Here is a 13,461-nt window from a genome sequence, read left to right as displayed (position 1 = left end):
AGGGTTGTATGTCTAATATGCTGACAATAATTGTGATTATATCAGGAATAAATAAGCATAATTATCCACATTTTCATGTGTTAGAGTGCGCTCTTCGGAGCACAGTTGACCCTTCAGGTAAGGAGGAAGAGGATCACATTCTATCCAGGTTGCATTTCTCTTTCCTTCACATTTTCATTTCATTGGTGAAGAGGAGCCCTTCTCAGAGAACATCTGCGATAACATTTTGATGATGACACCTCCTACTATATTTCTGATTAGAATATGACAATCATATGTAAGCCCTGTGATAGACTGGTGATATGTGCAAGGGGTAACCCACATCTCATACTATCAGACCTGGGACAAGCTGCTTCATGATAAATGCGTGCATAAACATTCCCAAGCAGGGATAATTTAAATATTTCTACTAATATGAAGCTGGTTTTACATCACTTTTTTTATGCTGCTGAGCAATTTAATAACTGTGTCCACTAACACCCTGCATGAACACAACAAAGCTTCCCTTCTTACTTTAGTTCATTCGCCGAAACTGCCTCATGTCGAGGTTTCTTCACAAACACCACCTCCTCTCCACCATCACTGTCTGCCTCTCTCTTGGCTCGGGCAGACGGACCGACATCTCTGTCTGTTTCATTTTTGGCTGCAGCTTTCCTATAGAGAGCAGAAACACACGAGCTGTTAGCGAACGTGCATAATTCACCAACGAAGGGCACACAAACACTTAGCTACAAACTCGTGTTTAAGAGAAATGGGCTCAGAGTTATATATGCCATAATATTGTTAACTTTAAGCCCAATAAGCCCTTTTTTTTGTCCGGTGTTTCTTTAACGAACCAATGGCTGTTACTATGACTGGCACGAGCACCCATGGCGCTACCGTCCTCGCGGAGAATAAAACCTGTCAAAAACAAACACAAAAATTTTCTCCAGAAAATATATATTTACCCCGGTTCTGCCGCCACACTCGCCGGTACTTTTTTATTTGTGGTATTTTGTTGTTCATCGTCAAACACGCTGAACAAACCGTCTCCAAAGGGGTCAGCCATGTTTGTTAGGGGCACACTTCCCACAATACAACACGAGGTTGTTTTCGGGTAATACTTCCGCTACGGCAACCGTGCGGGGCAAAAGGGGAGAAAACGTTTTCTCAGGTTCGCTCTTGATTCGATATCTTTACATCTATCCGGCAATTCGCCGATGTCTTCCCATCACTCAGGCACATAAAGGACTCAAAAGCGGACAGCGTTTGGATGACCTAATGGGGGGGAAGAAGAAGAAATCGCCACCGCAAGCGAGTGCTCCGGCAGCAGCGAGCCGGAGCGGTGGGGCTGCAGCGGGGAATGGAGTGGCCGAGGAGCCGAGGAAACAGGCAGCCACCAGCAAACCGGCCAAAGACAGCAAATCTAAAGGTGAAAATCACTCACAACGTGAACATTTCACTCCACGGTTAAAGCGTTTGCACTGTATTTTCACTCCAAATAATAAGATTTTAGTCTGAATTTAGCAGGCAGAAATATGGAGCATGGCATGGGTTAATCACACATATTTTCCTGTACTATTACTGGATTTACTTTTTTAACATCAACAGGGGCGATTCTAGGTTCAAACTTTTAGGGGGCTCAGCTCCCAATCATAATGTCATGCATATAGTGCCTTGTAATTAATATTAATGGAATATGCTGTTTCCAAATGAAGTTAAAGAACCATTTGTGGCAAAACACATAAGATGAGAATCATGCACAACATTATTTCAGTCTCTTAATCCCATAGAGGTGGTCCACTAAATCATGAAGCACTTTACCTTCCTCTTGTGTTATGGTCGACACTGATCCGTTTTTTAGATTTTAAAAGTATAAAAGTGTCTTTTTAAATTGGCTTATTACATGAAGCCTTTTTGACTTTGTCGGAATCTCTGTTTAAACAAAACAAAAGAAAATTTAATTTCACTAAATTATAAAAAGCTCTGGTGAAAATTATGACCTTTGTGTTGTTGGGGTCAGTTTCAACCCAGTTATAATATTAGACTATAAAACAAGAATTAGTGCCAAAACGGAAATCGTGAATACACTGTGAGCTCACTAACCAAGTCAGAGAGAAGCTAGGGGCTTCTCTCTTTAACGGTTTGTCTCCTTCCCTGAACAAACAGCCCCCTTTTATCCCCACTGCTTCACTGAAATGGTCATCCAGGTGAAATTGGACAGACGTGTACAGACCAACTCAGTTTAGTTGGTGCCTGGCAGAATACACATCTCCAGTCCATGGTGACATTTAGAATGACAGTGATGAGGAATAACTGGATGCCTATACTGGTGTTCTTGCTGAAGTGTAGAGATGCAGCAATGAGACCACTGATAGTCTCTTGGAGCTTGGTCCCATCGAGGATGTCTGGGAGAGATGGGTGCAGCTCCTTCCACTGATGCTCAGACCAGGGCCAGAGGTGACGTAAGATGAACGTTTTGCATCTTTCCATGGAAAATATTCCTTCTGGCAATACATGCCCAGCAAGTCAGGTAAATACGACATAATGTGATGTGATGCAAAAACCAGCTGTGCATGGAATCAAAGAAGACTGGAGGATTTGGAAAGGCAAACCTGCGAGTGGTATCCCTTAAAAAAACAAAGGAAAACATTTAGTCCTTGATATGACTACTGAACTGCGGGGAAACAGTATCACCTATGACAGTTTCTTTACCATCTCTGATCTTGGACTAGAACTTCTCAGAGGAAATGTACCATGGTGGGCACAATAAAACAAAACATAACAAAACAAAACAAAAGAAACCTGAGCTGCCCCATCAACTTTGCAGGTAAAGGGCCGAGCTCCACTTTCTTCAAAATATGCTTTTACAGACACCCCTGCAGTTGCTCCAAATTCTCCAACTTGTTTTTTGTTAGATAACGTGAGGCATGCTGTAAAAAGATAGGGCCTGGGGGCCATGCCAAAAAAATTTAAATCAATATTATCTTGGATAAGGTAACTGATAGGTAACAAACAAATTGGAGGATGAAACTGTGTTTTCAGGGTATTTTTTGGGATATTTTCCAGCCTGTAAAATAATAAACATGTTAGTAAATCAATGACATGGATTATTTTAAATTTTTTTTTTTTTAAACGTGAATAGTGGATTAACATGAAGTCTGACGCAGTGGTGTCTGTTTGTTGCTCTGTCTGTCCTCACTCCAGCTCCGAAAACCTACAGTCTTACCAACACCGCCCAGGTGGACACTGGTGGGGTCTCCGATAAGTCCATTCTTAAAGTAAGTCAAAAATCTTATTATATTGTGTCAAGTAGCTTTCAAGTTTAACAAAAACAAACTTGTATTATTATAACACTGGGTGTTATTTTCACCTTTCAATAAAGGTTGCTATCCAAGCTGACCTGGAGAAGAAGATTATCAAATTGATCAATGAGTTCAGACAGGAGAATGGCGACAAAGGGCCCATATCAGGAAGACTTACAAGCAAGAAGTTGCTGGTAAAGACAAAACACTTTGATTCCTTCCAGCTGACCCACACTGAGTTTTAGTGTTTTGCATCCCTGTTGTTTTTCTCCTGATGTGCTTTCAGGACCTGTACACAGCTCTGCAGAAGTTTAACTTTAAAAGGGAGCACATTGAAGAGGCGATGAAGAGTAGCGTCCTGTACGGAGGAGATCTCCATTCTGCTCTCGACTGGCTCTGCCTCAACCTTAAAGATGGTAATACGGCATCAGCAGCCATCCAAACATCGTTATCGTCATCATCATCGTGGGAGTCCTTAAAGGCAGAAGAGTAACTTTCTGGATTTATGATCTGTTTTGCTAGATGAGCTGCCAGATGGTTTTAGCCAGCAGATGCAGGAGGAGAGTCAGAAGAACCGGCCTCGATTTCAGCCTCCCGTCCATCAGAAACCTGCAGCTCAGAGCCCTAAACTGTCAAACAACACCACCCGCAAAGAGACCACCAAGGTTTGTACAGAGAGGGTGTGTTCGACGAAAAGGAGGTGTTCTGTCAAATAGTTTCTAAGTGTGTGTGTGTGGTGCTTGGCAGGCCACAGAGAAGGAGGAAGCTGCCAGCATGAAGGATTGGATCTTAAGGTATGCAGAACAAAGCAGTGAAGAGGAAGAGGAGGAAGAGGAAGGTGGGAAGAAGACATGCAATCCTGAACTGGAGGAGAAGTTTGATCCAGTAAGTACAATCGGAGCCACTTAATTCTGAGATTCTCTTTATTTACAATTATAAGAGAAAACAGACACATATTCCAAAATGTTAAACTAAGGCTATGAGATTTTCTTACCAGCCTTTATATGACGTTAAAAATGTGATCGTCTTTTGAAGTAAATGTCATTTAGGAATTTGATTTTTCATTACTATGTGTGTTTTCGTTTTTTGCTGTGTAGAATGACAGGTATTTGATACTGACTGCTCAGCTGTATGACGCTAAAGAAATGGCAGCTGCTGCCAAGACCAAAGCAGACAAGGCGGGCCAGAGGATGGCACAGGACAGGATACGCATCATACAGCAAGGTGTGTGTGCGTGTACATAAAACTAAGACAAGGCTGTAAACTCACATTGCAAAAGAAAGCGTTTACATACACTCACAGGCCACTTCATTAGGTACACTTTGCTTGCATCAGGGTGGACCCCTTTTGCATCCAGAACCGCCTTCTTCATGGCATATATTCAGCCAGGTGCTGGAAACATTCCTCAGACATTTTGTCCATATTGATATGACAGCATCACATAGTTGCTGCAGGAAGCGTCCATCACAAGATGGGCACACTGTGGTCATAAAGGGATGGACAACAATACTCAGGTGGGCTGCGGTGTTTAAATGATGCTTAAATGGTACTACAGGGCTCAAAGTGTGGCAAGGAATTATCTCCATGCTATTACACCACCATCACCAGCCTGAATTATTGACACAAGGCAGGATGGATCCATGCTCTTATGCTGTTTACTCCAAATTCTGAGCCTACCATCTGAATGTAGCAGAAGAAGTCAAGACTTGTCAGACTGGGTGATAATTAGGTGACAGGAGTGGAACCTGGTGTGGTCTTCTACTGCTCTAGCCCGTCTGCTTCAAAGTTTGACATGTCGTGCATTCCCAGATGCTCTTCTGCATACCTTGGTTGTAATGAGTGTCTGTTTGAGGTACTCTTGTCTTTCTATCAGCACAGAGCAGTCTGGCCATTCTACACTGACCTCTGACCTTTGGCATCAACATGGCATTTTCACCCAGAGGCCTGCTTCTCACTGGATCCTTTCAGTTTTTCAGATCATTCTCTGTAAGCCCTGAAGATGGTTGTGCACATGAGCAATCTGAATGATCAGATGGCACCGACATGCTCGGTTTAAACTCCACTAGGGTGTCTTGACCATGTTTCAATTACTGCCATGTGATTGGCTGATGACATGTTTGCATTAAGAAAGCAGTTGAACGGGTGTTCCTAATGAAGTGGCCTGTGAGTGTATACTGTTTCCTGTGGGGATATTTAAGATTTTTTCTAATTGAACATGGTGTTTTTATTTGCTAGAAATGAAGCAGCTGGAGTCCCACCCTATGTTCAATCCAGCCATAAAAGTGGTGGACGCCCCTCAAAAAGAAAAGAAAATACTTCCTGCGAAGGAGGACAAAGAAGAGCTCGGCTTTAGTTTATTTGAACAAGCTGAGAAGGACCCGCCGGCCGAGAAAGGTACACGGGTACACTTTGTGAGCCAAACTGACACATAATAGAGGCTGTGCGTGTTTTATGTGTCATACAGCAGCTTTAGGGAATGTCACAGTTCAAGAAATTGTGTACAACTGCAACTGCAAATGCATGCTTTATGGATTTAAAAAAATCCATTCACAAAACTGAATAACATGTAAATATGAGTTTATCCTCAATGATGATCTCTGCTCACGTTGTAATAATCTGCAGCGGTGGTCAAAGACGTTGAGGGAAAATGTCCTTCATTTGTGTAAAGTAGAAACATGTAGGATGGTTATGTTGTTCACAAAGACTCATCACAAAGGCGCACAGAAGAGGAAACATTCTTATTACACGTTATCAAAGGGGACCTATTATCCCCAGTTCACTATTTTTCATTTATATGGTACTAGTGTAGCTTTGCAGGATTGATGGTTCATAATAATCCTTCTTTATCTTATACTGGACCTTAGTCTGAAAGGAGTCATTGTTGCCACGTTTAATCAGCATCCATCAGCTGATCTGACCTTTTCTTACTTTTCTTTCTTGCAGTTGTGAAGAAGAATGAGCCCAAGGACATCCGCAACTTTGACTACACGGCTCGCAGTTGGACCGGAAAGTCTCCCAAACAGTTCCTTATCGACTGGGTCCGAAAGAACCTGCCAAAAAGCCCGCCCCCTGCTTTTCATAAGGTTGCTTGCGGCAGATACTGGAGATGCAAGTGAGTGTGTCTCCGGGCTTCTGGTCTTTGGTTCATGTACTTGGCTGTTTTACAAATTCCAAGTGATGTCTTTGTCTCAGAGTGCGTGTTCAGAGGCCAGATGATGTTCTGGAAGTTTGTCCCACAATCCTGACAGAGGACAGCATGCAAGCTCAACATCTGGGAGCCACTCTGGCACTCTACAACCTGGTTAAAGGACAGGTAACAGTCACAGCGCACATGATGCAGTGGTTTTAGGGGTTTGGCCTGCTACATTTTGCCTTCGTTTTATTCGTCTTATGTGCACACAGTGAATTCTCTCCCCTGTTATTCTCTCACAAAGTCGGTGCACCAGCTGCTTCCTCCAACCTACAGAGATGTGTGGCTGGAGTGGAGAGACAGCGAGCAGCAGCAAGAGGAGGAGAGCCGCACCGCTGCCAACAAACCTCGAGACCAGTTCATCTCCCGCCTGCTGACCAGACTCAAACAGCAGCAGAACCAGAGCCAACGGCAGGAGTCTCAGTCCCAAGGGAAGCGTGCATCGAGTGCAGATGGTGATGAAGACCCAGAAGAAACATGGGAGAATTTGGCCGGTCTCGATATCGGAGAGAGAAGAGAAGAGCAGGAGGACAAGAGTGAGAAAAGAGGTGGGAGGAGAGAGATAGCTGATCTCGAGGCGGCCAGAGAGCACTTATTAAAGCTGAAGAAGTCACCACTCGCTCGCAAACTGCAGGTAAATACGCTTGAACTTCTCCATGTTTGCACTGAATGAAGCCGTGTTATTAAACGTGCGTCCCACCTTCAAGGCAGAGCGAGAGCAGCTTCCCGTCTTTCAGCACCGACATCGAGTCCTTGAGGCTTTGCAGCGCCACCCTGTGGTGGTAGTGGCCGGTGAGACTGGTAGTGGGAAGAGCACTCAGATTCCTCAGTTCCTCCTGGAGGACCTGTTGACCGGAGGAACAGCGGCACAGCCCTGCAACATCGTGGTGACTCAGCCACGCAGAATATCTGCCATGAGTCTGGCGTGCAGAGTCAGCCAGGAGCTGGGCTGTGAGGATGGACCAGGGTCAAAGGTGAAAATGCTTCTTTTTTTTTTCCACATGTTTATCTCACCGTAGCCTGCCTTACTGACCCTGTCTCATCTTGAATTTAGTCGTCATTGTGCGGGTATCAGATCCGGATGGAGAATCAGTCCGGAGACTGGACGCGCCTACTGTACTGTACCACTGGAGTTCTGCTGAGGAAGCTACAGCATGACCGGCACCTCAACTCTCTCACTCACATCATCGTAGACGAAGTACTTACTTACAGCTATGGATGCATTTCTTCTCATTCTCATCCTTCTTCTTCTTCTCATTCAGTATATTAAACTCCATCCTCTCAGGTCCATGAGCGCAGTGTCCAGTCAGACTTCCTGCTAACCATCCTAAAGGATGTTGTGATGAAGAGATCTGATCTGCAGCTGATCCTCATGAGTGCCACGGTGGACTGTGACAAGTTCTCCAACTACTTCAACCGCTGCCCAGTGATCAGCATTCCTGGCAGGACTTTCCCAGTGGAGGTAAGACAAGCTTTACTAGTTTGTTTTCATTCAGCGTCCAACCGTGGACTCCAGGGGTATAAGCACTGGAGGACTTTTTTTTTTTTTAAGACAGTAAGTTATGAAGTTGTATTGTTAGCCTGTCCTTCCTGTTATTCTGTTGTCTGTCATTTCTGACCTCAGGCATGAGCAGAGTATCTCTAAACTTTTAGTTGCTCTAAATGTTGAGGTTTTCAAAGATTTTTTTCTACTCTTGTCTCCGTTTAATGTCAGCGAGAGTGGATATCCTTAACATTTTAGTCCCACCCACCTGCTGCTCTAAAACTTTTGTTTACAAGGGGGAGCCAGTAGGAAGAAAGATAACTTAAGGGAGGAGGAGCTAAATTAGCTTCTTACTGAGGATTAATTGAGGCGCTGCTCCAAGATCCAGGGTTACTGGGAATGACGTAAGGCTACTCTAAATAAAATTATCCATCCATCCATTTTCTTCCACTTATCTGTGGCAGGGTCGCCAGATAAACACCGAAGTATTCCCATGTCACATGTCTCGGGTCTACCTGGGAGCCTCCTCCTGCTAGAACATTCCTGGAACATTTCATCCTAATCAGATGCCTGAATTACCTCAACTTGCTCCTTTCAGTGTTAATGAGTAGCGGTTCTACACTGAGCACCTCTTGAATGAGTGAACTCTTCATCCTAAAGCTAAGGGAGAGGCCAACCATCCTTCGTAGAAAGCCCAAAATTATGGAACTGCAAATATCGCTTAGTCTGCTCTGGTTGTTTTGGATATGAATATCAGGGATGGCCTGTATTTGTTTCTGGAAACTACGGTTTAAACTAGGGAGCAAGGATAAGGCCAAGAAACGTAAACATTTTCAACAATGTGTGTGTCTTTGTTTATTCGTTCAGGTGTTTCATTTGGAGGACATAGTGGAGCAGACGGGATACGTCTTAGAAAAGGACTCAGAGTACAGCCAGAAAATTCTTGAAGAAGAAGAGGAAGTGACGATCTCTGTCACGCAAAAAGGTGGCAAGACTTTGCAGCACCAGGTAATGTCCTTACCAGTTCCTGTCTGTCGTTTTGTCTTGTCCTTTAATGCCTCACCAGGACTCTGAAACCAGAGTGGACTGTCACTGTCCTGTAAATTATTCCTAAATATGAGTTCATCAGTGTGCTCCTCGTTGTTCCAGGAAGTGATAGTGAGGGACTCGTCCTCGGGCTGGGACCTGGGTCCTGACCTCGACCACTTCAGCAGCAGGACCCGACATGTGCTGCAGTATATGAACCCTAATAAGATCAACATGGACTTGCTCGTTGACCTCATAGACTACCTAGGTACACAAACTGGCAGCATTTGTCACAGATTCATTCATGTTCTCTATATTAAATATGAAATATCTTTTTTTTTTGTGTTATTTTTGTTTTTTTTAATTTGTCTTGTTTCGCTGTTGGTGCTGTTGCCAGACAAAGCTCCACAGTTTGTGGATGTGGATGGAGCCATTCTCGTGTTCCTGCCAGGTTTGGCTCATATCCAGCAGCTGTTCGACCTGCTCTCCTCAGACAAGAGGTTTCGGGATAAAACCAGGTGGCGTGCACGCACTGATCAGTAATCTAAAAGAAGTGGTGATGCCAACTTTTCCCCCTGTCTCACTGTCACGTTTGTCTGTCTTGAAGGTACCGGATTGTTGCTCTACACTCGACCCTCTCATCGAAGGATCAGGCCGCTGCCTTTACAGTGCCCCCTAGTGGGGTTAGAAAGGTACTTCAAAATGTTCTACAATCATAGAAACAATCAAAGAAATATTACGAGATTTCTATATCGCATCACAACTGATCCTTCCATGTGTTAAACAGAACAAAAATCCTGTCTCTGCTTTGCATCACTTTTAGATTGTGTTGTCGACTAACATTGCTGAGACAGGTGTGACGATTCCTGATGTGGTGTTCGTCATCGACACTGGGAAGACCAAAGAAAATAAGTAAGACCTCAAGAAGGGAAACAGAAATGGATCTTTTCCAGTATGTCCAAATCCACAAAAATTGGGACGTCGTGCAAAATGTTAAAAAAAAAACCCCAAAAGAATGTAATGAACTGCAAATCCCATAAAGCCACATTTTATTCACAACAGAACGGAGAAAACAAATCAAATGTTTAAAGTGGAGAAATGTACCAACATTTGAAATCTTGGTCAATTATGAATAAAACATGCGTTTATGAGATTTGCAGATCCTTGAATTCTGTTTTTTATTTAAATTTTACACCGAGTCCCAACATTTTTGGAGTTTGGTTGTCTTTTTATTATCTCCTACTTGTCTGTGTCCATAAAGAGTTGTCAATAAGTGGGAAGACTAATAAAGATATTGGACAGTTTTTGACCACATGGCACTAGATAATAAACAAAAAAATGTACCCAAAGTCTCTCAACCAGATTTTATTGTATTGTGTCATTTAGGAACTTCTAGGAAAAGATGACACAAACATGAATAATAAGTACCTGCTTGTGTGTTACATGCATAGACATAACTAACTCCACTCTGCTGTCGTCTTTCAGGTATCACGAGAGCAGCCAAATGAGTTCCCTGGTGGAAACATTTATTTCCAAAGCCAGCGCCCTCCAGAGGCAGGGAAGAGCAGGACGTGTCAGAAATGGCTTCTGCTTCAGGCTCTATCCAAAATACAGGTATGGAGCTCATCGTCCACTAATGCAGAGAGCTGGATGGAACCAAGTCCAGAAAGCAAGAAATCAAATACAGTCAGCAGAAAAGACAGTAAGCGACACTTTTCCAGTTTTAGGTCATGTGCTAATTTGATGTGCTCTTTTTATCTTTTTTTAAAAACCCTCCTGAATTCAGATTTGATGTCTTCATGGATTACTCCATTCCAGAGATTCTGCGGGTCCCACTTGAGGAGCTTTGTCTCCATATCATGGTATCTACACCGTTCTGATTCACACAGAAACAAAAATTCCCACACGGGGAAAATGCTTGACTCCTCTTCCTCCTGTCTGGTAGAAATGTCAGTACGGCTCCCCGGAGGACTTTCTGAGCCGCGCCCTGGATGCTCCTCAGCCCCAGTCGGTCAGCAATGCTGTAAACCTGCTGAGGAAGATCGGAGCGTGTCACCCTGATGATCACATCCTCACCCCTCTTGGACACCATTTGGCGAGCCTGCCGGTCAACGTGAAGATCGGCAAGATGCTCATCTACGGAGCCATCCTGGGCTGCCTGGAGCCCATAGTAAGTCTAACTGTGCTGTGTGGTTGGTTCCAAGCGTGTGAGGCTAAGATCTTCCTTTGTTGAACTGTTTCATTTCATATCCTCCAAATAATATTAACCAGAGGCTTGTTTCAGGCAACCATCGCGGCAGCCATCACAGAGAAGTCTCCTTTCTTCACACCAATGAATAGAAAAGAAGAAGCTAACCTGGCCAAAGCTGCACTGGCAATAGCCAACTCTGATCATCTGACCATCTACAACGCATACCTGGGGTACGAACCAGTCTGGAGATTTTAAAAAGGCGTGGGTTGAATAATTCATTAGAGGAAACGTTCAGGAATTTTTTTCCCTTTCCTTCCTTTGAGAGTAACGTTATATATGTGTTATTTTTTATTTCTTTGTGGTTGTGAGACATTCTACATCTATTAAAAGAGCAGCCTGAAAAGAAGCTAGAAAGCCCATTATGATAAAAATCAGGACATTCAGGGAGGCTACTTGTTACTTACTTGTGTCCATCATCATACTTTCAGCTGGAAGAACTCACAGACTGACGGCCTGAGAGGAGAAATGTCCTACTGTAGGAAACATTTCCTTAATCGAACGGCTCTCATTACAATAGAGGTAAAGAGTCGTGTCCGCTGAACGTTCATTACTTAATTTTTTAACTAGGACTAGTTTTACTTCTTCCGTTTAATTCCATGTCGCTGACTCCATCTTCCCTGCAGGATGTGAAGCACGAGCTGATGAAGATGATGGAGCAGGTGGGTTTCTGGTCGTCTCGCTCCTCGTCCTCCTCCAGCTTAAAGCCGCAGGCGGCCTCCGTGTCCAAGCAGCAGATCTCTGTCCTGAATGCTGTGCTGACTGCTGGACTCTATGACAACGTGGCCCGGGTTTTATGTACCCCTTCTGTGGACGTGCTTGAGCGCGTGGCCTGCACAGTGGAGACGCCTCAGGGCAAGGCTCAGGTCCACTTTTCCTCTGTTAACCGCAACCTGCAGACGCACGGCTGGCTGCTGTACCAGGAGAAGGTGTGGAAGAAGAGTGTGTGTGTGCACGCGTGTGTGAAGTCCCTATCGATAATTCACACTTGTGTTAAAAACATGTTTGTTTTTTTATCCACAGGTGAAATACACTAAGATCTACCTTCGAGATACCACTCTGATTTCTCCTTTCCCCATGCTGCTGTTTGGAGGCGACATTGATGTTCAGCACAGAGAGAGGCTCATCACCTTGGATGGATGGATTCATTTCCAGGTCAGAGGTCACGGGGATTACTTTAGGATTAGTTTACTATAGCTTCCATTTGAGGCAATTTGAGTAGAGTGAACTCATTGTCATGTTCAAGAAACCAGTTTGAGATGATTTGAGTTTTGTGACATGGTATGTTCAACAGAAGATGGTACCAAACATCCTCCACACCATCATCACATCACCACCATGCTTTGATGTTGTTCGCACCAAATTTTGACCCTCCCATCTGCAAAAGTAGAAATAGAAAAATGCTGCCCGTCCGTTGAGTCTCAATTTCTGCTGTTGCAAGCTTTTGTCTAACTTTGGTGAGATCGTGTGAACTGTAGCCTCAGTTTGTTGTTTTCCAGCAGTTTTCAGCAGTTTAGATCAGCAGATCTAAACTGTGTTACTGAAAAGTGCTGCAGAATTAAATTCTCCTTGTGTCGCTCTCGTTAAAAGGCTCCTGTGCGGATCGGTGTGATCTTCAAACACTTGAGAAGGTTGATGGACTCTTTGCTGGAAAGGAAGCTGGAGAACCCAAGGATGAATTTGGAGGGTAAACCGACATCCTAACAAAAAATGTCTTTGTCACCACATAATGTACATAGTACATAGGAAATGAGTTGTTATCCTGAGATACAGACAAGTGTATTGTTGAGTTTTGTCTTTTCATTTGATTTTTCTTCACATATTGCTGTGTGGAAATGGAATTAAACTAGCAGTGACTAAAATTGTGCCCAAGCTGCTCTGGAAACGTTTAATTGTTTAATCGCTTATCCGAGATAAATACAGACAGATCTAATTCTGTGTTCTTGATGTAGGTGAGGCGACAATCCGGATAATTCTGGATCTGATCAAGTCAGAGTATGCTGCGTAACATCAAACCAACTGCGGATCTGAACCCCACTCCAGTATGCAGAATAAACACCGTTACGATGCGTAGCAGCCAGTGGACAGAGGAAGTGACCCTTCCCAGGAACTCTTTACTCACATTGAGGAGGACTGTACAATTTGAGATGCATAAAGTCATGCTGAAATGTACGAAAAAAAGCAAACAAGACCACAAATAAAATAAAGCTGATTTGTTTTATATTTGAAA

At 43.7% G+C, this 13,461-nt stretch overlaps 2 protein-coding genes across 2 annotated transcripts in view; one reads left to right on the top strand and one right to left on the bottom strand.

The window, feature by feature from the left end:
* mtrex (Mtr4 exosome RNA helicase) overlaps positions 1–1,048 on the bottom strand; it is a 16,329-nt gene extending 15,281 nt beyond the window's left edge. The window contains exons 1-2 of the mRNA XM_003451478.4: positions 948–1,048; positions 514–654 (exon numbers count right to left, since the gene is read on the bottom strand). Coding sequence (XP_003451526.1) covers positions 514–654; positions 948–1,048 — 242 coding nt within the window. The remainder of the gene's footprint in view (positions 1–513; positions 655–947) is intronic.
* On the top strand, positions 954–13,461 carry dhx29 (DEAH (Asp-Glu-Ala-His) box polypeptide 29). The gene is made up of 28 exons (XM_005456231.3): positions 954–1,411; positions 3,187–3,260; positions 3,365–3,478; positions 3,571–3,700; positions 3,807–3,949; positions 4,032–4,169; positions 4,382–4,508; positions 5,520–5,678; positions 6,228–6,396; positions 6,477–6,597; positions 6,719–7,108; positions 7,182–7,448; positions 7,529–7,672; positions 7,760–7,936; positions 8,825–8,965; positions 9,107–9,251; positions 9,381–9,501; positions 9,591–9,675; positions 9,807–9,895; positions 10,469–10,597; positions 10,770–10,845; positions 10,929–11,153; positions 11,268–11,404; positions 11,663–11,753; positions 11,858–12,160; positions 12,255–12,386; positions 12,822–12,918; positions 13,184–13,461. The coding sequence occupies exons 1-28, from the start codon at positions 1,261–1,263 to the stop codon at positions 13,237–13,239; spliced, it is 4,131 nt and encodes a 1,376-aa protein (XP_005456288.1). The 5' UTR covers positions 954–1,260; the 3' UTR covers positions 13,240–13,461.

The sequence above is a fragment of the Oreochromis niloticus genome, linkage group LG7 (genome assembly GCF_001858045.2).
Source record: "Oreochromis niloticus isolate F11D_XX linkage group LG7, O_niloticus_UMD_NMBU, whole genome shotgun sequence".
Taxonomy (NCBI): Eukaryota; Metazoa; Chordata; class Actinopteri; order Cichliformes; family Cichlidae; genus Oreochromis; species Oreochromis niloticus.
The sequence above is the reverse complement of the archived record's forward strand: the minus strand, read 5'-3'. Positions and strand labels throughout refer to the sequence as shown.

What these genes read in the sequence shown, in the direction of transcription:
- dhx29 (XM_005456231.3), top strand. Translation starts at nt 1,261, where the DNA reads ATGGGGGGGAAGAAGAAGAAATCGCCACCGCAAGCGAGTGCTCCGGCA. An exon ending in GGACCCGCCGGCCGAGAAAG is followed by an intron (nt 5,679 to 6,227) that starts GTACACGGGTAC and finishes TCTTTCTTGCAG; the next exon opens with TTGTGAAGAAGAATGAGCCC. An exon ending in CCCAAGGATGAATTTGGAGG is followed by an intron (nt 12,919 to 13,183) that starts GTAAACCGACAT and finishes TTCTTGATGTAG; the next exon opens with GTGAGGCGACAATCCGGATA.